The 22330-nt window shown below is 49.5% G+C and overlaps 1 protein-coding gene across 2 annotated transcripts in view; it reads left to right on the top strand.

Annotated features, from left to right (window-relative positions):
• Gpd1l (glycerol-3-phosphate dehydrogenase 1 like) overlaps nt 1–21431 on the top strand; it is a 40290-nt gene extending 18859 nt beyond the window's left edge. For both annotated transcript variants that reach the window (XM_057768558.1, XM_057768557.1), the window contains exons 4-8: nt 1115–1253; nt 5276–5388; nt 14768–15001; nt 16016–16122; nt 18066–21431. In XM_057768558.1, coding sequence (XP_057624541.1) covers nt 1115–1253; nt 5276–5388; nt 14768–15001; nt 16016–16122; nt 18066–18162 — 690 coding nt within the window. In that variant the 3' untranslated portion in view covers nt 18163–21431. The remainder of the gene's footprint in view (nt 1–1114; nt 1254–5275; nt 5389–14767; nt 15002–16015; nt 16123–18065) is intronic.
• The last annotated feature ends 899 nt before the right edge of the window (nt 21432–22330 follow it).

The raw sequence follows: 22330 nt of genomic DNA, 5'->3' as shown, positions 1-22330 counted from the left end.
CGACTGGGCCTGCTGGTGTGGCACCAGCTTGTAATAGGCTCCATACTTTGTGCAGCCAGAGCCAGATAAAGTGTGGTTGTCCTTGTCACGGGGGTTGCCCACTATTCCCTTGTTGGTGACGGATGGGACTAAACTGGGGTGTTCCTTGGTGCTTGGTGGGGTCCACCTTGGGGGTGGTGTATGCTATGGGTCCAGTCCCTTCTGTATAGCAACCATGACCTCCCTTGCCATCCAATAGCCTGCTCATCAGGAGCCCCCAGGAGCCCTGGAAGGAGCCACTGGGCCTGGGTGCTCCCAGGTCAGAGTTCCTATTCTTCAAAGGAACCTTAACTCCCTCGGAGGGGTCTCTGCAAACACTGTGGCCAGCAGACTGTCGATTCTCCAGAGATAAGAAGACAGTCTGGTTTAGCATGACTCAGCTGGTGTTGGTTCTAACGTTGAGATTCAGACTCAGCTGGTGGTGGGTCAAACTTTGAGAGTCATTTATTTTAGGCATATTTAAGCACAGCACAATTTGGTAAAAAAAAAAAAAAAATCCTGGTGATAATTAACTCAATCCTGTGTACACAGTAAAGCCCAAGACATGACTGCACCAAAGCTCTGTGTAAAGACACGTGACATTTTCCATTAAGATGGGCTTTATAGACTGACTGAGAAAAACACACTCACACTAGGGCCTGGGGGAGAATCTGGGAGAATCTGGTGTGGTGTCACCACACAGATAGTGCAAAGGTCAGCAGGCTATTAACCACATCTGTTCCCAGCCTTCTGGTCAGGAGACAGGTTATACATCCTCGCTTTGATGAGCCAACCCCACGTGTCCTCATTCTGGGTTGCCCTGGTGCTCATTTGTGCCTCCCACACCATCTTACACAAAGCTGGTTGCTTCATTCTATTCCTTCCTGTGTGTTTGATAGAGACAGAGTCTCGCTATGTATCCCAAGCCGACTCCCAACTTTCTATGCAGCCAAGGCTGGCCTTGAACTCACAGCAGTCCTCCTGCCTCAGCTGGATTACAGGTATGAGTCCCCATGCTCAGCTAAGACTACTTACAAAACAAGCGTCTCTCGCCTCTTTGCTTCACAGTCCTCCTGACTTCTCTGCATCCTTCCAGGGCATAGATGAGGGCCCCGAAGGGCTGAAGCTCATCTCCGACATCATCAGAGAGAAGATGGGCATTGACATCAGCGTGCTGATGGGGGCCAACATCGCCAGTGAGGTGGCTGCGGAGAAGTTCTGCGAGACCACCATTGGTGAGGCTGCAGAGGGCCCTAGCACTACTGGGGTTAGCCTGTACTACTTGCCCCCCTCCAGCCCCTGCTTGGTTCTTCCTCTCTTCCCTGCTTTGGAGCTGGAGGCTCGGGGCCTCATATTGCTACACACATGTTCTACCTATGAACTCAAGCCTGTAATTCCAGTATTCTAATAGGTGGAGGCAGGAGGTTTAGGATTACCTGGTGGATTTGAGGCCATCATGGGCTACCTGCGACCCTGAGTAGAAAGCAGGGAAGAGGTGCTGGGGAGATGGGTCAGTCGGTAAAGTGTCTGCTACAGGAGACCAGAGTTCAGATCCTTAGAGGGAAAAAAACAGGCTCAGAATCAGGTGTCTGTAATCCCAGTCCGGGAGGCAAAGACTGGAGGATCCCAAGGACTTGCTGGGATCCTCGCCAGTCATTGAGCTCCAAGATCCACAAAAGACCCTACCTGTAAAAAACGCTGGAGAGGCCGAAGAGATGGCTCAGCACCTATTGCTCTTATAGAAGAGCCAGGCTCAGTCCCCAGCATCTACATGGAGGCTCAGAAATGCCTGTAACTTCAGAGCGATCCAATGCTCTCTCTGGCCTCCATGGACACCAGGCATATATATGGCGCACATACAGACGTGTAGGCAAAACACCCACACGTGTTTCCAAATAAAGCAAATAAATCTAAAAACGAGGTGACAGGTTATTGAGGAAGATACCAAGAATTGACGTCTGGCCTCCATGCCTTTACAGATTTATTTTTATCTATATGTCTGGGGAAGGGTGGTATACACACAATGCAGCTGTTTCCAGAAGCCAGAGGTGCAGGATACCCCCAGAGCTGGATTTAGGGGCAATTGTAAACCACGGGACATGAGTGCTGGGCATTGAACTCAGGTCCTCATAGGAGCCCAACCACTGAGTCCCCGCTTCTGCTCACTTCATTATTGGATGGTGCTGGGCCGTGGGCATGCTACAGCTCTACCACTGAGCTCCGTCTCCAGCCTCCAGGTCTCTGGATGCATGACATTAAGGACCAGCAGATGTTTAACTGTAGAGTCTCAGCTCACTTGTGAATTCTGAGGAGACAGAAATGCTGTCATAGTGTGTGCTGCCCCCTCGTGGAGAACATGCCTTTCATGCTCCCTATTTTACAAAACCAGTGTGCTTTTTAAAGCAAACAGGATTCCATACTGCAAGGGCCACACACCCTAGATATATAACATTGTTCCTGACATCATGTGATCCGAAAAGTATTATGGAATGGAGGGGGGGACTGCCCACCTGGCCTTCACACACACAGGCAAGCACCTTGCACAAACAAGACACACAATTACGCAGTCACACTCACATTCACTCATGCTTGGGCACGCGCGCACACGCACACCAGCAAATGTCAGCTGACTTCATAATTATGGGGCCAGAGCCCTGTTCCCACCAAGACTGTTTTCTTTCTGAATCTTACTTAACTTTGCAGCCATCCTGGGAGTACCCAGTGTTTTTTCTCAGGAGGCAACAGGAGGAGTTTAAATCAAAGATCTGCAAGCTTGGCTTCTGTCTGAAATCACCTAGGGAGCCTCAAAAACTAGCCACACTCTTCCACGCTGGGGCTGTGATTTAATAGATCTGGGCCATGACCTGGTTACCGGTGTTCTTAGCTCCCGGGGTGGTGGCGTGTGTAGGCAAGCCTGGGAACAGCTGGTCTCCCACTGGAGACAGATGGAGCCCTGGGCTAGAGTCTTCTGGGGTCTTCCAATGTCCTGATAGTTGCTACCAGCTTGTGGCCTACAGTCCTGACTTAGAACCTGGGAAGAGGATTAGCCTAGTCCGCCGGCACCCCACCAGTCAGGGCAGATTTCACACAATGACATTATGGGTAAGATTTTACTTTGGTTTGTTTTTCCTTCGTTGCTGCTGTTGTGATCTGGTGTTTTAGGAATCAGTTTCTCCGTGTGGCCCAGGCTAACCTGGAGCTCACGGCTCCTGTCTCAGCCTCACAGACACTAGGTTTACATGCAGCATATGGATTGCCAGTGTTGGTTTCTGATGGTTTGCCTTGCTTCAGTTTTTGAAACAGGGTCTCACTCTGTAGACCAGGCTGGCCTTGAACTCATGGACATCCACCCACATCTGCCTCCAGACTGCTGTCCTCACACCTGACTGTACTTGTATTAGTCGGGATTCTCTAGAGTCTCAGCACTTATGGAATGAATGTCTCTCTAAATAGCTATAAGGGAATCTGCTGAAATGCCTTACAGGCTGCAGCCCCACAGTGACTAGCTATAAATGGAAAGTCCAGGAATCCAGTAGCTGCTCAGCCCCACAAGTCTGGGTGTCTCAGCTGGTCTGCTAAAATCCTGAAGAAGGAAAGGATGCGCTGACAGGGTGTGGGCCAGCAGGCTAAGAACACACCCTTCCTTCTGCTGTCCTTATATAGGCTTCCAGCAGAAGGTGTAGCCCAGGCTAAAGGTGAGCCTTCTAGTGTTGAGGTCTGGATTAAAGGCGCTGACTTTCCTCGAGATCACAAGTGTGCCCTCCATTTCTGGATCACACTTCATCCCAGACATAGCCTAGTCCACAAGCACGAATAGCCGCCACACTACTGTTTAATCAGAGGTGTCCAGAACATGCGAGGATAAAGCAGTTGAGTGTATGAAGCCGAGGAGAACCCCGCATGCCATGTCCTGTTCCAGAGGATAGGTTCTCTGACTGCGTGTCCATCCGACAGCATCTGTGGACAGCAGATTCTAATCACACAGAGAGCTTACGTTCCATTTCGAGAAAAACTTTCCATGTTTAATAAGCTTAAAATGTACGTCAAATGTACTTACATTCAGTAAGTTAAAGGTATCTAGTGAATTGTAAATAATTGGTTCTAGTATTAGGAATAACCAAACTTCTTTTTTTCAAAATTAATTATTATTGTGTAGGGTGGGTGTTTATGCCAAGGACACATGGAGGTGAGAGGGCAACTGTGGCATTGGTCCTCCCCTTCCACCTCTACATGGCTAGAACTCGAGTTTCCAGGTTTCCACAGTAAGACATTTGCCCACCGGGCCACCTTGCCGGGCCACCTTGCCGGGCCACCTTGCTGGCCCATGGTGGTCTTTAATTTTTGAGACAAGGGTGTTATGTGTCATAAGCTGGCCTTGAACCCCTATACTCTTTGCTTAAACCTCTCAAGTGCTAGGCAAGGGATATCATTATTTTCTATTTCTGCTATCTGAACTGAAGTTTACCCTAAAAAAGCCACACCTGTGTTAAAAATTCTGCAAGGCTCGCTGACTTGCTCACCGACTTAGTTATTGTAGAGATTTGGGGTGCTATAGATCCAAATTCTCTCAGTCTGTCTTTAGCCCCCTTTATAGCCACGTATTAGCCACCTGTGACCCAGGTAAAACCTTTTGGAATGCATCAGCTTCGCAGCCATTGGCATCTACCAACCCGGAAACTAAGATGTCACCGAGTGGCACCTGAAGCCGGTGACAAAGCATTCTGCACTGTTGTGACCCCTCCTGACATTCCCACCAGTGTATCTGGAAAGCGCCTTGATTCTTGATTTTCTTCTGTTCTGGAATTATGAATGGCTCATGAAACTGTTAATCATGGTGGCACATGGTATTTGAGTAGCTTGAACCTGTGTTCCTAGCCGTGGTCACTAATTTGAAACTCCTGTTTACTTAGATGTGAGAGCTATGGTTTTTTGTCTATAGCTATTGTGTATGCATGCATGGGCATGTGTGTGAAGAGCCCGTGTTACGTTTGTAATAAAAGTTAACACTTTAATGTCTGCTAGGTGTAGTAGTGGGCACAGGCTGGGCGGTGGTGGCTTATACCTTTAATCCAGCACTCGGGAGGCAGAGGCAGGAGGATCTCAGTGAGTTTGGGGCCAGCCTGGTCTACAGAGCAAGTCCAGGACAGCCAGGACTGTTATACAGAGAAACCCAGTCTCGAATCTCCCCTCCCTCCCACCCAAAAAAAGTGGACAGAAGCCATGTCACTAATCTCCCTCTCTCCTAACCCTCCTACAGGTAGCAAAGTGCTGCTGAACGGCCTTCTCTTCAAAGAGCTGCTGCAGACACCCAACTTCCGGATCACTGTGGTGGATGATGCGGACACGGTGGAGCTTTGTGGTGCTCTGAAGGTAAAGTCGACTTTGGCATCCCACCCGGGGAGGAAGTCCTCAGGCTAGACCAGTGCTGGCAGTCTAATGTGAAGCTAGCCTCTGTGTGTTGGCATCCCACCTGGAGAGGAGGTCCTCAGGCTAGACCAGTGCTGGCAGTCTAATGTGGAGCTAGCCTCTGTGTGTTGGCATCCCACCCGGGGAGGAGGTCCTCAGGCTAGACCAGTGCTGGCAGTCTAATGTGGAGCTAGCCTCTGTGTGTTGGTATCCCACCCGGGGAGGAGGTCCTCAGGCTAGATCAGTGCTGGCAGTCTAATGTGGAGCTAGCCTCTGTGTATTGGTATCCCACCCGGGGAGTTGGCTCTCAGGCTAGACCAGTGCTGGCAGTCTAATGTGGAGCTAGCCTTTGCGTGTTGGCATCCCACCCAGGGGAGTTGGCTCTCAGGCTAGACCAGTGCTGGCAGTCAGTGTGGAGCGTGGGCTCTTTGTGCTGGCTGGTTGGTCATCTCTGTGTTTGTGTGCTCAGGTCTGTGCACGCAGAAGTCAGGACATCACCAGTGCATGTCCTTGACTCTACTTGGTTTGAGACAAGGTCTCTCTGCCATTCATTCACCGCATGGTGCAGCAGGCCAGATGGCCCGCAGCCTTCCTGGCTTCCCCTTTTGGGCTGGGATTACAGATGTGCCCTGCTGTGTCCAGTTTCACTGGGTGCTGGGGGTTGGTTCAAGTGGCCAGGCTTGCATGACAAATACATCAGCCACTGAGCCATCTCCCCGGCCATGACCTTGCTCCTGCCAGAGGCACCTGTGAAAACTAGCAAGCCTCACCTTACCTCCTACATGGCAGGCTCTGTCTCAGGACTCTTATTTATAAGTATCAGTGAATTGCGGTTTTCTTAAAGTTGTTTTTAGATGACTTTTATTTGTGTGCATGTTTTGCTTGCATGTACGTATGTGTACTGCATGCATGCCTGGTGCCACAGAGGCCAGAGGAGGGCACTGGACCTCTGAAGAGTGTAGACTGTCGTGGGGTGCTGGAGCAGCAGCTGCTCTTAAGCACTGAGCCATTGCCCCTTTAGCCCCAGATTGTTGTGTTCTGAAAAATTGTTATCATTAAGATTTTATTCTTATTTTTGTGCGTGTCAGTCTGAGTATGGGCACATGTATGCTGATGCCCACAGAAGCCAGGAGAAAGCATGGGATCCCTAGGAGCTGGAGTTCCAGGTGCTTGTGAGCCCCCTGACATGGGTGCTGGGAATCAAACTCTGGTCCTTTGGAAAGGCAGCAAGTGCTCCGAACCACCGAGCCATCTCTCCAGCCCCCATTTATTTATTTCTGTTTATGTGTATATGTGTATGTCTGCACCATTGTCTGTGTACGAAATGTATACAGTGCCCTTGGAGGCCAGAAGAGGGCACTGGCTGCCTTGGAACTAGCATATAGAAAGAAGGTTGTAAGCTGCTTCGTGTGGGCTGGGAATGGACCCAGGTCCTCTGCCAAAGCAGCCAGAGCTCTTGCCCTTGGCTCTGCCTCCGACTCCAGCGTCTTGTTCTCTGGGGGTGCCAAGGCAGCCACTTGTGTTTGGTTTCTCGATGGTTTCCATCCTCCTTCCTCACCCTGAAGTTATCTTGAGTGGGAATTGATTTCCTCTCGTTTCACTCTGTGGGCTTCTCATTCTGGTCACCATGAAAGAGTTGTCTCCTGATGACGAGAGGCTTTTTTCAAAGAATAGTTTATCTTTGTTCCCTGGGGCGGAAAGAAACAGCTTCTCGATTGGCCAGTGATCAGGGGTTTTCAGGGGGCAAAAATCTCAGCAGATTTGATTACTGGGTCAATCAGCCACTAGCCCCAAACATGCAAGAGGCGGCCTGCATCTGCCAAGAACTGTGTCCTGCCATCGGGCAGGGCTGAGGAGTCTGTGAAGCTAAAACAAGGGAACAGAGTAGTGGAGGAGACCTGGCCAGCAGCAGTAGGTTCTACACAGTTACTGCAAAAATTGATGCAGTTGTTATGGGGGTTGTTTGTTTTTTGAGATAGGGCATCAAGTAGCTCTGTCTGCTTTCCGGCTCAATAAGTCTGTGAGAATGACCTTGAGCTTCTGATCCTCCTGCCTCCACCTTCTAAGCACTGAGATTACAGGTCTGTGCACCACATTTGGTTTAGGTGGCAGCTGAGCCACACCCCCAACCTTCTTACAAATCTAAGGGCAGGCACTTTGCCGCTGAGATGCACCCCAGCCTTTTTAGGGTTTATTTTGAAGTAGCATCGAATTAAAATGCCCAGAGTGGCTTTCAACATTTTACGTAGCCCAGACCGACCTGGAACCCACTCTTTCCCTGTGCTGAGTGCTGCCTCCACGCCCAGCACTTTCTGTCGGTATAGACTCCTGCTTCCAGGAAAAACTCTGGGACCTAATGCTTTCCTGTCGGGTCAGTCTGATGAGGTGGCATTTGGTGAGAGACTCCATTCAGACAAGTCTGCTCTGTGGGGTCTCCTGTAGAAGTACCGTCCAAAGCAATGGCTTCCCATCATCTTAATTAAGAATAGGTCTTTAATTCCAGCATTTGGGAGGCAGAGGCAGGCAAATCAGTATGAGTTCAAGGCCAATTTGGTCTACAGAGCAAGTTCCAGGACAGCCAGAGCTACACAGAGAAACCCTGTCTCGAAAAACCAAAGCAAAAAGAATAGGTCAAGGGAAATGTTTCTGCACTTGTCCCTCTGTCCTGAGTGAAGAACAGTCTGAGGAAGCAGGGCTACCACAGCTGCGTCCATGAGCTTTCTCCCCAGCAGTCAGAACTGGTTGACCCTGCCTATTTGGGAGTGCAAAAATGGAGGCTGGACTGATGAGATGACCCTGGGTAAAGCCACCTTCTGCCAAGCCTGGCAACCTCAGTTAGTCCCTGTGGGTGTGACGGGAGAACTGACACTTAGTTGTCCTCTGACCTCCATGCATGCCAGTAGTGTGCACACACACTAGATATATACACAATGGATGGATGGATGGGTGGGTGGATGGATGGATGATAGATAGATAGATAGATAGATAGATAGATAGATAGATAGATAGATAGATAGATTAGATAAATGGCACTTTCTTTTCCTGTTTGTGGTTTTGAGGCAGGGTCTCTCAATGTAGCCCTGGCTGTCCTAGAATTCGATATGTAGACCAGGTTGTCCTCACAGCAATCTGCCTGCCTTTGCCTCCAGAGTACTGGGATTAAAGTTGTGTGCCACCACACCTGGCTTTAGTAAAGGTAATTTTTTAAAGCAGAGTGGTAGGGATGTAGCTCTATTGGTAAAAATGCTTGCCCAGCATGAAGGAAGTCATGTGTTTAATTTCTAGCACCACATAAGCGGGATGTGATGTGCACACCTGTAATCCCAGCACTGGGGAGCTGGAGGCAAGAGGATTGGAAATTCAAGACCATCCTTGGCTACATAAGAAGTTGGAAGTCAGCCTCCTGTCCCCCTTGACTTCTCAGTGCAAACCCAAATACCCAGCAGTTTAGTCCAAAGCTGCTTCTGGAGTTGGAGCAGCTGGGAAGGGTGCCCGGCGATTGGCAACCAACTAACTGTCTGTTTCCAGCGAGACTTGCCAAGGTGAACACGGAAGCCAGAAGGAAAGCACCTGCCCCCTCTTTCCCAGGAAGCCTACATCCTCCTTTCTAGTCAGAATTTAAAACCACTTTTTAGAATTAAGATTGTATGGTCACAAAATGCAATGCACACTTTAAAACTTCTAACCAGCTAAGACTTGGTCTGCCAGGCGGCACGCATCTGCGTTTCTGTACATGGGGTCACTGTTCCGGTTATGTGCTGGCGGGCTTCTTTCCACAGTCATCAAGGCACTGGCTTTGGTGGCTTTCTATTGGGTGAGACTTTTATGGCTTTTAATAGTCCTCTATTAAACTAATGACCACTCGGCAGCGGGGGACATCGTGAATGCCTAATCACTTAGCACAAGCAAGAAGCTGTGCAATCCTGTGTTTAAGTGACCGGCAGGGAGATGATGTGAATTCCCACCCGGAACAAAGGGTGCTGGGTGAGAAGATTCTAGATGGATGGTTCTAGAAAGCTTCTGTTAATGGGGGTTGCTGTGCACATGTGAGTGGATTCGGGCATGCAGGACAGAGTGATAGAGAGGGAGGTGGAGGCAGAGGGAGGGGGCCCAGAGCCCCTTGTTACTCTTCCCTAGGGGCTATCCAGCCTACATCAGGACTAGAGATTTAAAAACCGAGAAGTAGGAACTTTCACTGTTAATTGAATCCAGCCATGGCACCCCATGGCACAGATAAGGCGATCAGAATCCAGAGTAAATGACCTGAGTGTCCTTTCTCACCAGCACCATCCCTGTCCACACCTCTGCCTCCCAGTCCTGCTTGGGTGCTCCTCCCTCCTGATGTTCACCTCTCCCCTTTGGCAGAAGGGATAGAGCCTGAACTCAGGCAGGGGAAAGCTATTTTTTACGCTGGCTCTGTTGGGTTAGCTTGCTACTTGTCACTGGAGATACCAGCCCATGTTGCTTGACTGTGACCTCGTCACGGGACAGCTTGGGCTCAGGGCACAGGGCAGAGTAAGAAAAACAACAGCAGAAGCCCTTGGTAGAGATGTTTCTCTAACACTCAAGAAGTGGTGTTAATGTCTGAAGATTTCAGTTAGGGTCTGTCTTGTATGTATCCCTGTGTGCGTGTATGTGATATGTGTTTGCAGGTATGCACACCGGTGCACCCTTGGTCAATATCAGGTGTCTCTTCTAAGCCTTCTTCACCTTACCTTCTGAGAGGGGCCCCTCACTGAGTCCGCAGCTCTCCAATCTGGCTGGCTAGTGAGCTCCAGGGGTCCACTTGTTTCTGTCCCCAAACTTGGGGCTTCGGGAATGCACTCACTCTCTGCCTGGGTGTTGGTGGCTATGTTTGTCCTGAAAGCTGCCCACTGAGACATCTTCCCAGTGCTCTCTTATTTTTTTACATGTTCAAAAATTATCACTTAAAAAATATAAGTAGTATTGCTTTACACTGAGGCATAGAGCCGCAAGGACAGGTGGAGGTGAAGATGTTGCAATTGCACCACCCAGAATGTCCACAAACCACTTCTATACGTCTTATTATTTCCTTTTAAGACAGTGTCTCACTGTGTAACCTCGACTGGCCTGGAACTCACTATACGGAGGAGGCTGGCCTCTGCCTTCCTGCAGGGGTTAAAGGCAGCCGCCACCACACCTAGGTTGCCCTAGAAACTCCACTCTGAAAAACTTGCCAGCCGGAGGAAAAGAGTAAGTGCACATAAAAGTTAGATGACTTATGTCATGTACGCAGGTATTTTCGCTGCATGTATGTCTGTGCACCACATGCATGCCCGTGTCTGCAGACGCCAGAAGAGGGGCATCATATCCCCTGGTGCTGGAGTCACCGAGGTTTTATAAGCTGTTTAGTGGGCACTGGGAATTGAACCTGGGTCCTCAGGAAGAGCAACCAGAGCTCTTAACCTCTGAGCCATCTCCCCAGCCTCCAGACTTTATTTTAAAAGCAGCACACAGTCCTGCAGAGACACTGTCCTGTTTGCTTTCTAAAGTACTGCATCTCAGGTTTGGTCAGCAGAGACCACGTATTCCTGCTGACAGAATAAATACCCTGACAAAAGCAACCATTGTGGGCTTAGAGTTCCCAGAGGGTGGAGGAGGCATGGCATCAGGAGCAGGAAGCTGGCAGCTCACACTGCACACACATCCAGGCAGCAAAGAACAGGCAGTGGGGCCCGGCTCCACATCTTCTAAGCACACCCTGGTTTTGTCCATCGACTGGGACATTAGCTTCTCACTGCAGATGTACCTTCTGGTAGGAACAGCCTGGCCTGGCTAGCTCCTCTCCTGGGCCTGTCTGCAGACTAATCATGGTGTCTTAGTTGCTTCTCTCATTGCTGTGACCAAATAACCTGAGGGAAAGTTTACTCCAGCCCACATCCCTGGGGATTAGACCATCGTGGCGGGAAAGACATGAAGGCAGGCGGGAAGACAAAGTGACGGGAACAGGGGCCCCGGCAGGTCACACTGTACCTGCAGTCAGGAAGCCAAGAAAGATGGATGCCCCTTTTTTATTCAGTGTGGGACCTTGTCCCAGAGAACAATACCACCCATGTTTGGAGGGGGACTTCTCACCTCAGCTACCCAGGCAGGATGATCCCTTGCCGTGTGCCTGGATGAGTAATGTCCATGCCACGGTCAGTTTGCATATGCCCCCTGGTCAGTCACACCTGCCTGGCTGGCGCACATGTGGTGGGTCTCATCTGTTACACACACCAATTATACTCTGGCCAGCCTTTAATTTCCTTTCATCCAAATGTCTTGCTTGTTTTTCCGCTAACTTAGCTCCAGTGTCAGTGGCTGTGTGGAGTAATTTCTGTTCTAGCTAGCACTGTGTAGTCTAACCTGAGTCATGTCGCCATTATCGGAAAGATCAATGAGGTGGCTCAGGGGGTAGAGGCAGTCGCTGCACAAGCCTGAGGACAACTCTCCAGAACCCACATAAAGGTGGACAGAGAGAACAGAGGCCACCAAGTTGACCTCTGACCTCCACATGCACACTGTGACGTGATGTGCCTATATGCACACATCACACACACACTAATAATAAAATTTTAAATGAACACACCTGTCTTCCAAAAAAAAAACCATGCTATTTTTAGCTGTGGCTGTTGAGAGCAGATTTGCATGATCAAGGGGTAGCGGTAATGATAATCTTCATAGCTGAGTGTTCTCAGAGGACATCTGCTCGAATTCTGATCACACATGCTCTAGCTGACTCGCTGTGTGTGTGTGTGTGTGTGTGTGTGTGTGTGTGTGTGTGTGTGTGTGTAACTGGGTGGGGGTTCAGGGTCCTATTAGAAGAGAGCTGGCATATCCAAGGCCCCCTAGTTGGGAAGTTAGTGACTCCTGGGAGCTTGAGGCATCCAGGGTCCTGCTGGGGAGGAATCCCAGCCCCGCTCCCTCTGCCCTCTTCCTTGTCTTCCTTTTCTCTGAGTGCAGTGACTGGACGAACTGGACTGGGGCTCTGGGCCTGCTCACACTACCCGGCTTAGCCAGTTGACAGAGAACTCCTGCCAAATCTTTTTGGTTCAGTGGGCCAGCTCCTCCAGTAAGAAAGCCCTTGACTGAACTATGAGGAGGCCTCTCTGTGTCTTTTGCTAACCAGGCCCGCGGGCATGGTGTATCTCCTGGCAAGCTGCAGTGTGCCTGGCTTCCTCATCCTTCACTGTGCCTGATGAAGGGGCCGCCATGTGAGAATCCGCGAGACGTAAATTTATTTTATTTTTAGTGTTTGTAGCAGAGCCTTGCCCTTGCTAGGCAAGCAGTCTATCACTGAGTTCAGGTTAGCCATTGCTAGTGGTGGTGTCTTTCTCCTCCCAGCCTGCCCTTCGACTGCCTCTGCCTCTGAGAAGCCATAGAGGCTTTTCCCTTATGACACAGAATTGCAGGAGCATGAGGAAGTCTCTCCAACCTGGGAAGAAAGAAGACAAGTGCCCTAGGCATTGGAATCAGTGACACACGGGGCACAGATCGTGTCTGGGGGTTGGGCCTCAGGGCTGAGCCCTGCTTCTTCCATCTCTTGGCCAGGGGATTGAATGTAAGCCCATGCCTCAGGGTTATGACTGCTGAGGCCGTGGTGTGGCCCTGCCTTCAACTGCAGGAACCCTTGCAGCACAAAAGGACCTACTATCCCCAGTCAGCCACAGGTAGTTACTAGGGTTGCTTTATCGTGCCATCTTCTAGCATGAGTGACACAGACACACTGTCCAAGAGACAGCAGAGAGGTTCAAACATCCAATCATTTAGCTAACAATCCCTCTCTAAGCCTTAGTTCATTGACATGAGTTCAAGGAAGCCATTGGCCTGCTCCCAAGTTGGGCTTTGCAAAGGCTTAGTGGCCACAAGGAGCTACTACTGCATTAGATGAAACTGATATAAAACATATCAAGGTGGCCTAGCTTAGTGCCCTGAGCATGGGTCTAACCTTGGCTTTCCTAGACTCTTTAACCAAGTTCCATGATAGAGGGTCCAACCTGCATGCAGAACATGACCCCTTGTCTTTGGTAAGCCCATTGTTCAGACAGCAACCTTTGAAGTCAAGTCCATCAAGAGTCAGATGGGCTGCTGGACCACCAGAAAGAAAGGGACTATCATTTGTACACACATTTTATCTTCCCTGTTGCGACTGGCAAACATTTTCCGCAAGGGCTATATAGAAAGTGCTTTAGGTCTCTGGCCCCCATTTCCACCATCCACAGCTGTCATCAGTAGGCGGCGTGGACAGGCGCCCATAGGATGCCTTAGTAGGTTGATATCCTCTATACCAGATCATCGCCTATGGAAGGGGAGTCTCGTATCTGACTATGGGTATCTGATTTACCTGTACGTAGTAGAGCAGATGCAATACAACGGAAAGAGTGGGTACCCCATGAATATTCATTGGGAGGAATTTTAATGGCTAAAACTATAGTTGCATGTCTGCTTACCTAGTAACCCAGCCAGCCATCTCCTAGACCAGCACTTCTCAGCCTGTGAGTCAAGGCCCCGTTAGGGGTTGCCGAAGACTGTCCGAAAACAGTTATTTGCATTATGATTCATACCAGTAGCAAAATTACAGTTATGAAGTAGCAATGAGAATTTTATGGTTGGTCATCCCCACATGAGGAACTATGTTAAAGGACTAGAGCATCAGGAAGGTTGAGAGCCGTGTCCCAGCCCACACCCAAGAGAACGGTCCACCTGTGTCACCAACAGATGCTCCTGGTGCTGCGTTAACTGCTGTGAAGCAGTGCAGTTTGCCTGTTTCCCCATCTCTTTGACTGGGGTGGATTTCAGTTTGGGGGCTGTTTTTTAAAAATATGAATTCTGAGGATTAAACTCAGGTGGTGGAGGTGGTGGTGATGGTGGTGGTGATGATGGTGGTGCTGGTGGTGCTGGTGGTGGTGATGGTGGTATGGTGGTGGTGCTGGTGCTGGTGGTGCTGGTGGTGGTGATGGTGGTGGTAGTAGTATAGTGTGGTGGTTATGGAGTTAATGATGGTGGTGCATGTTTGAGACAGGGTATGCAGTTCTGACTGGATTGAAACTCACTGTGTAGATCAAGCTGGCCTCAAAATTACAGAAATCCACCTGCCTCTGCCTCCCGATTCTGGGATTAAAGGTGTGAGGTACCAAGCCCAGTTTCGCACTGTTTTGATAAAATAAAATAAAATAAAATAATAAAATCTAAAAAGCAAACTCGTTCATCCAGAGAGAATGCGCCCAAGGACTGTCCAGCCGATGCTCCACACGCTTCCCCCACTGCCCACACTGGCCCACATGCTGACCCTTTGAGGGCTGTGTGAGCCCTGGTGTCAGCTCCTCCTCTGTGGTCTCTGCAGAACATAGTTGCTGTGGGAGCTGGCTTCTGCGATGGCCTCCGCTGTGGGGACAACACCAAGGCAGCCGTCATCCGTCTGGGACTCATGGAAATGATCGCTTTTGCCAAGATCTTTTGTAAAGGCCAGGTGTCCACGGCCACCTTCCTGGAGAGCTGTGGGGTAGCTGACCTCATCACCACCTGCTATGGAGGGCGGAACCGCAAGGTGGCAGAAGCCTTCGCCAGGACTGGGAAGGTACCCCGAACCCCACTTGCTCTCCCTGATACTGAGACCCTCTTCATCTGAACCCTCCCGGACTGGGGGAAGTGAGACCTGTCCCCACAGAAACTCCCATAATGGCACCTGATCTGTGTGCCCTGGTTGTGTTCGCCTGACTGCTCTGGCCCTTAAATGTCCTTATCTTTTCTTTCTTTTTTATTTTGTAAAGTAGCATACTTTAGCAGGTTTTGTGATGGCATTTTTATAATACTTAATTTAGGTTGATTCTCCCCCAAGCCCTCTGCCTCCCAACTTCCCTCTCCTCACCCCATCCTGACTGTGCCCTTCTATTGCCAGAATCCCCCCTCCGTTTTTATATCACGTGTGTTCTGCTACCCTCCCTGATCCCAAGAAGCCTCTTTCCCCCTTCTCAGGGGCTCCTTTCTAGTCTCCTGGCCTCTGGCCTCTGCCCACACCCACTCCAACATAAATGCATAGATATAGACGATAGAAGCTAGGAGACTGAGGAGATGGCTCAGACACACAAACATGAGGACCTCACAGTGGCTCACTGGCACCCACATGGAAAGCTGGCTGTAGCCATGTAAACCTGGGAAGCAGAGACTGGAGGATGCTCCAGGCCTCCAGCTCAGCAGGCCCAGCTCAGCTGGTGAGCGTCGGGGAGGAAGGTAGAGAGTAAGTGACTGAGGAAGACACAGACATCAGCCGCTGGCCTCTACATACACACACGGGCATGAACGCACAAGTACACAAACACATACATGTGCACGCACACACACACACTTAGAAGCAAGAGCCTCGTATGAGAGAACATGCACTATTTGCCTTCCTGAACCTGGGTGACACCTCACTTCACTTAATGTGACACTTTCCAGTCCCACTTGCCTGCAGATTTCATGGTTTCATCTTCCCTTACAAAATGTCCTTATCCTTTCCTTGGCTAGAAACAGGACATGTCAGCTCTCCTCTCTACCTCTCTGGAGAGGAACAATTCTCAAATGACTCCTTTCTTTGTCCTTTGTTCCTCAGACCATTGAAGAACTGGAGAAGGAGATGCTGAACGGGCAGAAGCTCCAGGGCCCTCAGACCTCTGCTGAGGTGTACCGCATCCTCAAGCAGAAGGGGCTACTGGACAAGTGAGTCGCCTGTCATCTGGGCTGCTAGTTCCTCAGACAGCTGCCGCAGTTGGGTGCGGGAAGCTGCTCAGCCAGGGTACTCAGGGTTTGACCGGATCTGTCTTATGTGATGTGGACATCTCTGGTGGGAAAGAGCTACTTACACAAAACCAATTTCAACTTCACTGAGAAGAGCTTAATTCTTTAGAAAAAGCATGGTATAGAATATGAAATGTTAGTCAAGTGTGCCCAACATTTTTTACATTGTGACATGACATTGTCATCTGCAAGGTTTACACTTGAGAACTCTGCAGTTGAGTAACAAAAAAAAAAAAGTCTCAATGTTTTAAGTCAGTATATAATTCTGTGTGTTGGGCTATATCCATAACCAACCCTGAGGAACTTTAGACACACCTGCTAGGTTCTGGTTTGCTATACAGGGGTCACCTTTGCAGCTGGTTTTCTTTTGAGGCAGAGTCTCACTACATGCCTTGGTTGGCCTGGCACTCATTATATAAACCAGGCTGCCCTTGAACTCATAGAAATCCGCCTGCATCTGTCTCTGGAGTGTCAAGACTTAAAGTGTCTTAACCCTAAAGCTTCAATGCCCAGGTACTTTTGGTTTTTACGAAGGAATACAAGTATAGCTCGATGTGATGGTTCATGCCTGAAACTCCAGCACTGGAGACACTGAGGCAGGAGGATTGCTGCAAGTTTGAAGCTAGCTTAGGCTACAAAGGGATTTCAAAGTCAGCCTTCGCTACAGAGTAAGACCATGTATTTAAAGGGGAAGGGGAGTGAGCTGGACATGGTAGCGCATGCAGGAGGACCAGGAGTCCACATCCAGGATTTGAGGCTGGCCTAAGAGGAGAGCATAGTCTCTGTACGTCCCTGTAGGTGCAGCCCCGCAGGTGCAGTACATCAGTCACCACAGGAGCACATGGCTGAGCAGGTCTGTTTGTGGTGACCAGGAGGTAGAGAGTCAGGAAGGTTCCCAAGGGGCCTGTCCCCCCACCCCCCAAATGACTCACTTCCTTCTCTCAGGTCCTATGTCCTCAAGGTCCCAGCACCTCCCAATAGAGTAGGGATCAGTCATTCAAAGAATGAAGGGGTGCGCTCAGGTACCAAACCATAGTGGCATGTAGCATTAACCGTCCCCTAATTCTAGAGAGGGGAAACCCTGATGCCAGAGATTGGAGGGAGGCAGGAGGTTACTGGCCACTCCAGTACATGCACTTCCCTCCACTCAGGAGGTGGCATGAGATCATATTTCACACAAAACGTGGACCAGGCATGGTGGCACACAACTTTAATGCCCGTATTCAGGAGGCAGAGGCAAGAAGATCTCTGAGTTTGAGGCCAACCTGCTCTACATAGTGAATTTCAGGCCGCCAGGTCCGCATGGTAAGACCCTGTCTTAAACAAACAAATCAAAGAATGGACAGTTTCTGAAGACAACATCCAAAGTTGTCTTCTGATCTCTGCACACATGTGTACCTAAGTACCTGCCTGCAAGTATCCACCAGAGAAGACTGCTCAGACACAGGTTAGGCCAACAGGAAGTCTTATTAACCAGCTGGTGACCATGTTGGTCTTTCAGGATCCCAGGACAGCCCTGAGCATTTCTCAAGGGCGAGTTTGTAGGCACAAAAACCATATCCTGGGTTTCCACACCTCAGTTAGCCCGAATCACAACTACAGAATCCAAAAACACAAGGTTTGTACATTCAGGGACTTTCCCAGAACTATGGATGTTGATGGATTACATCTTTGTTCTCCCTGTGATAAGTGATGCCGCCTATGTGTTGGGTTTCTAGCCATAAATTGTGCTTTCATCATGGCATCAGTGGTGCTGTTGTCTGGAGGCCTGTTCACACGCACACACACACACGCACACACGCACACACACACTCACTCAGTCAAGGCGCACAACCTAACGTGTCCTTCCCTTCCTGCCCCTCTAGGTTTCCTCTCTTCACGGCGGTGTACCAGATCTGCTATGAAGGCAAGCCTGTCACAGAGATGCTGTCTTGCCTGCAGAGCCACCCGGAGCACATCTGAAGGAAGTCGGGCAGCCAGCAGGGAGCAGTCTCATCTGTGGTCACCCAGGAAACCAGGGCTTGGCAGTGAGATCCCTGCTGAACTGTACTGTGATCTGAACACTTACAGATTGTCCCAACTTTGATCCCATGCTGGGAGAAGCACTTCCCTGTCTAAGAGGTGTGCGTACGTGCGTGCATGTGTGTGCGTGTGTGCATGTGTGTGCGAAAGTGTGCTCCTTTCTCATTCTGTGGGTGTGTCTCTAAACCCAAATCAGGTGTCTATTTTAATGATCACATTTGAAATCTCCCTGCCAGGCAGGGAAGCTTGTGAGATTGGAACTAACTCAGCTAAACATTATGGATTGTATGGATGTGACTCACTTACATGTGAGTAGAAGGTGGAATTGTTTTTTTTCTGATACAGTTATCCAGCGAACTCCTTGGATTGTGGGTTGATCGCTTAACAATCAGGTGTTTTAATTAGATAGTCCACTTACACATTTCTCCGCGATAAAGATGCCACATTTCTTGCCCCTTTCCTCATCGCTAGCTGCCGGAATGGGCTTCTGCCCAGCAATGGCGGAGGGAGGAGACATCCCTGCAGTGGCTGACATCCTTCTGGGGACAGACACTTTACCATGCTCTGTGTTGGGTGGGCTTTTCTGCACCTGTGTCCCCTCAGGCTCATGGAGCCCGGAAGGACTGCTGTCACTCTCTCCTCATGTTAGAAGCTACAGTTGTCCCTGGTCACCCAGCGACGTAGACAGGAGCCTATCCACACTCCTCCATCCTTCCAGGACGGGACCTGCTAGGATGTCACTGGGCCTCTTTGCCTATAGGAATGCTATGTGCATCCTTTCCTGAGGCCACAGGAGGGTTTCCTGCCTTGGAGATTTGTAGGGCAGAGTGTCTTGGGGAAGGTCACTTCTCCAAGTGATGTCCCCAATCCAGCAGGGTCATGGTACTCTTAAGAAAGTGGGTTCCCAGGCCTCAAGAATGGCTGTGTTTCAACATGCCTTCCATGTGTTTCTGATGCTCACTACAGTGAGAGCCACCACATTAGAGAATATACCTTAGCGTGACCTTCACTGTGCAGTGTTCTCTCGGGCACGTGTCCTGAGGTCTTCTGGCTATTCCAGGTGGCCCCTGGGATGGCCAAGTGAGTTTGGGAATGGTTGCCTCTGCACACTTTCCTGGGTGTAAGCTGGGTGCCAGCACCTCCACAGACCCTGCTAAGCTAACAAGTCCCCAACACGGGGACCAGAGTATCAGCCAAAATGTCTAGAGAAGACTGTTATAGGGTGAGGTGGCCCTCGCTCCCCACAGTAAATTAGGATGACTAACTACCTGTGAGAGTTTGTTCTATGTAGCCTGGGCTGGCCTCAAACTTGTCAACTTCTTGCCTCTGTCTCCTGGGTAGCTGGGATTGCCATCCCCAGCTGGGATAGCAGTTTCTAGACTTTCTGAACCCCTGAGGAAGCTTCCAGGTGACAGGGTCACCAGGTGACAGGGTCGCGAGCAGACAAGCTGAGGTCAGCCTCACTGAGACGCACACGATATGTAGTAAGTGCTTTGGATTCTGAATCAGAATGTGAATGATCATATCTTTATTTAAAAGTTGGGCATCCCATGAGGGTGAATGAATGAATGTCATATAGTCATGTGCTTCTAACTTCTGAGATTCTCCACTTCCTCCCCCTCATCTTGGGTTTGGTATCCCCACCCCACCCCAGTCAACACCCCTTATCTAACTGAAATGATTGTAAAAATAAGTTTTTATGGGAATTTTTAAACTATCCAAAAAGACTTTTGGAGCACTGTAGAGTCCCATACCTAAGAGCCTATGGAAGCGCACAGCTGAAAGTTCAGTTTTTGTAATGGTGTTGTTGATTGGTTCTTTCCTTGTCTCCTAATGAATCTTTTTTAAACTTTGTACATAGGTAACGAAGAGTTACTTTTTAAGATATCCAAAGGGCTGTAAGCTACTGTGGTGTCTACAAAGTAGGACAGTGAGGAATTGGTAACTTCTTGTGTTCTGCATCCTCATGGACATCCCCATCTGGCACTCACTTTCTCTCTAGGCCTCGTCCTTCCGGGCCCTTCCTCCTTTCCTTCATGAATACCCCTCACCATCGTAACCCACACTGATGGAAACAGATACCGTTCTTAAGCGTGTGTTCCGATAGCCAGAAGCATCGCTCCATACGTTACCTATCTCTGTAACCACTGCTGACCGATGTTTCTCATGAGCTGTGGTAGGAGGAACAGAGATACCTAGACAGATCCTTTATCTGTGGATGTAAAACGAAAGTATTGCCTTGCTCCTCTCCTCCCCGCAGCACTTGGGGACAAGTCTGTCTGGGAAGCCAGCCTTCTGGCGTTTTAAGACCTGGCCTACGGAGGGTGCTGAGGTGAGGGAGCCGTGTCCAGACACAATTGTTTCTCTGCCAGCTCTGCTTGACGAGCCTCTTACTTCCATATGTACTGTGTATGCACGGCTGTGGACTGTAGGTGGGTGCATAATTTAAAGGCTTGGTTTAATAAACACAACCGATCAAACCTGTACCATGGAGCCTATTTTTCTCCTTTCTTGTTTTTACAATTTAATATTTTATTATTGCATTTTAAGTATATGAATGCTTGCCTACATGTATTATTGCACCATGAGAATGCCTGGTGCCCTCAAAGGCCAGAAGAGGACAATGGATCCCCTGGAACTGGAGCTACAGATGGTTGGAGCCACCAAGTGGGTCCTGGGAATCACCCTAGGTTCTCTGGAAGAACAGCCAATGCTCTTAACTGCTGAACTGTGGAGGCGCACAACACAAGCCTGTTCCACCTTGACTAAAGGGCAGAGAGTTTGGACTTATTTTTGTTCTTTCAAAGCTGTTGGTATGGCACCAAACAAGAAGCCCTGATCTAGGCTGTGGTTTCTTGGTGTTTTGGACATTAAGATGGCCCATAGAGGTGGGTCCGCTCCACCCTGACCAAAGGTCAGAGAATTCTAACCTATTCCTGCTCTTTCATTTTAAAATAGGTTTGACCCAGAGAGTGGCTGCCTACAGGATACTTGGTCTAGAGTGTATTTGCTGCATATCCTGCCCAAAACACCAAAATGCTTTACTCAGGAAATAATGGCTTGGTGTCTCAAGTACTGAAGCAAGTAACTGTCCTGGTTGTCCTTTGTGTATGTTAAAGTAGCCTTTTGCCTCCCCCCCCCCTTTTGTATTGGGGTATAAAAGCGTATGGAAAATAAACACAGGCAGATTCGGTATTCACTGAGTTGCCCTCCCGGTACTATCCTATGTCTCTGTGTTTCTTTTGTATCTCTGCCTATTTTGCCTAACATTTCAATTTTGTTTCATTTTGTTTGGTTTTTCCCGAGACAGGGTTTCTCTGTAGCTTTGGTGCCTGTCCTGGAACTAGCTCTGTAGACCAGGCTGGCCTCGAACTTACAGAGATCTGCCTGCCTCTGCCTCCCAAGTACTGGGATTAAAGGCGTGCGCCACCATCTCCTGGCTTGCCTAACATTTCTAATCCACATGCCCCACCCTGGAACAGATGAACTCATCGTGGCTGGACAGTTACACTGAGCCATCTCTCTGACTTTACTTTTTGGTTTAATGAGACAGGGTTTCATGTAGCTCAGGCTAGTCTCAAACTTGGTACAGAGCTTCAGGTGGCTCTCCTGTTCCTCCTGTCTCTATCTCCCAGGAGCTAGGATTACAGCCATGCACTACCATGTCTGGCTCTCTTTTTATTTTCTTCCTCATCTACTTTCTCCTTTTCCACCTCCTCATCTTTTTCTCTTTTCTTCTTCCTCCTCCTCCTCTTTGATGCAGGTCTAAGAGACAAGCCACACCCACTCCCCCCCTCCGCTGAGGCAGGCAAATCTTCCTACCTGAAGCCTGAGTCTCTTCCTTTTCCATCTCCCTCTTGAAAAGGTAGCTTCTGTCTCTCCCTTCTCTCTTTCTCTCCTCTCTCTTCTATTTTCTCTCTCTCCCTCTCTTCTCTTCTCCCCTTCTCCTGTCCCTTCCATAACCCACTAAATAAATATCTAACCTCACTCTGCATGGCATGCCTACCTGTCTATCTCTCGCCCACCACTGTCACGTGGCTCGCTGCCAAGGACCAGTCACTCAGGGACCTGCAGCATTTCTGCCAATGCAGCTATTCAGGGATCCGCA

This window comes from Chionomys nivalis, chromosome 4 (assembly GCF_950005125.1).
Source record: "Chionomys nivalis chromosome 4, mChiNiv1.1, whole genome shotgun sequence".
Taxonomy (NCBI): Eukaryota; Metazoa; Chordata; class Mammalia; order Rodentia; family Cricetidae; genus Chionomys; species Chionomys nivalis.
This window is presented reverse-complemented; position numbering and strand designations above follow the sequence as displayed.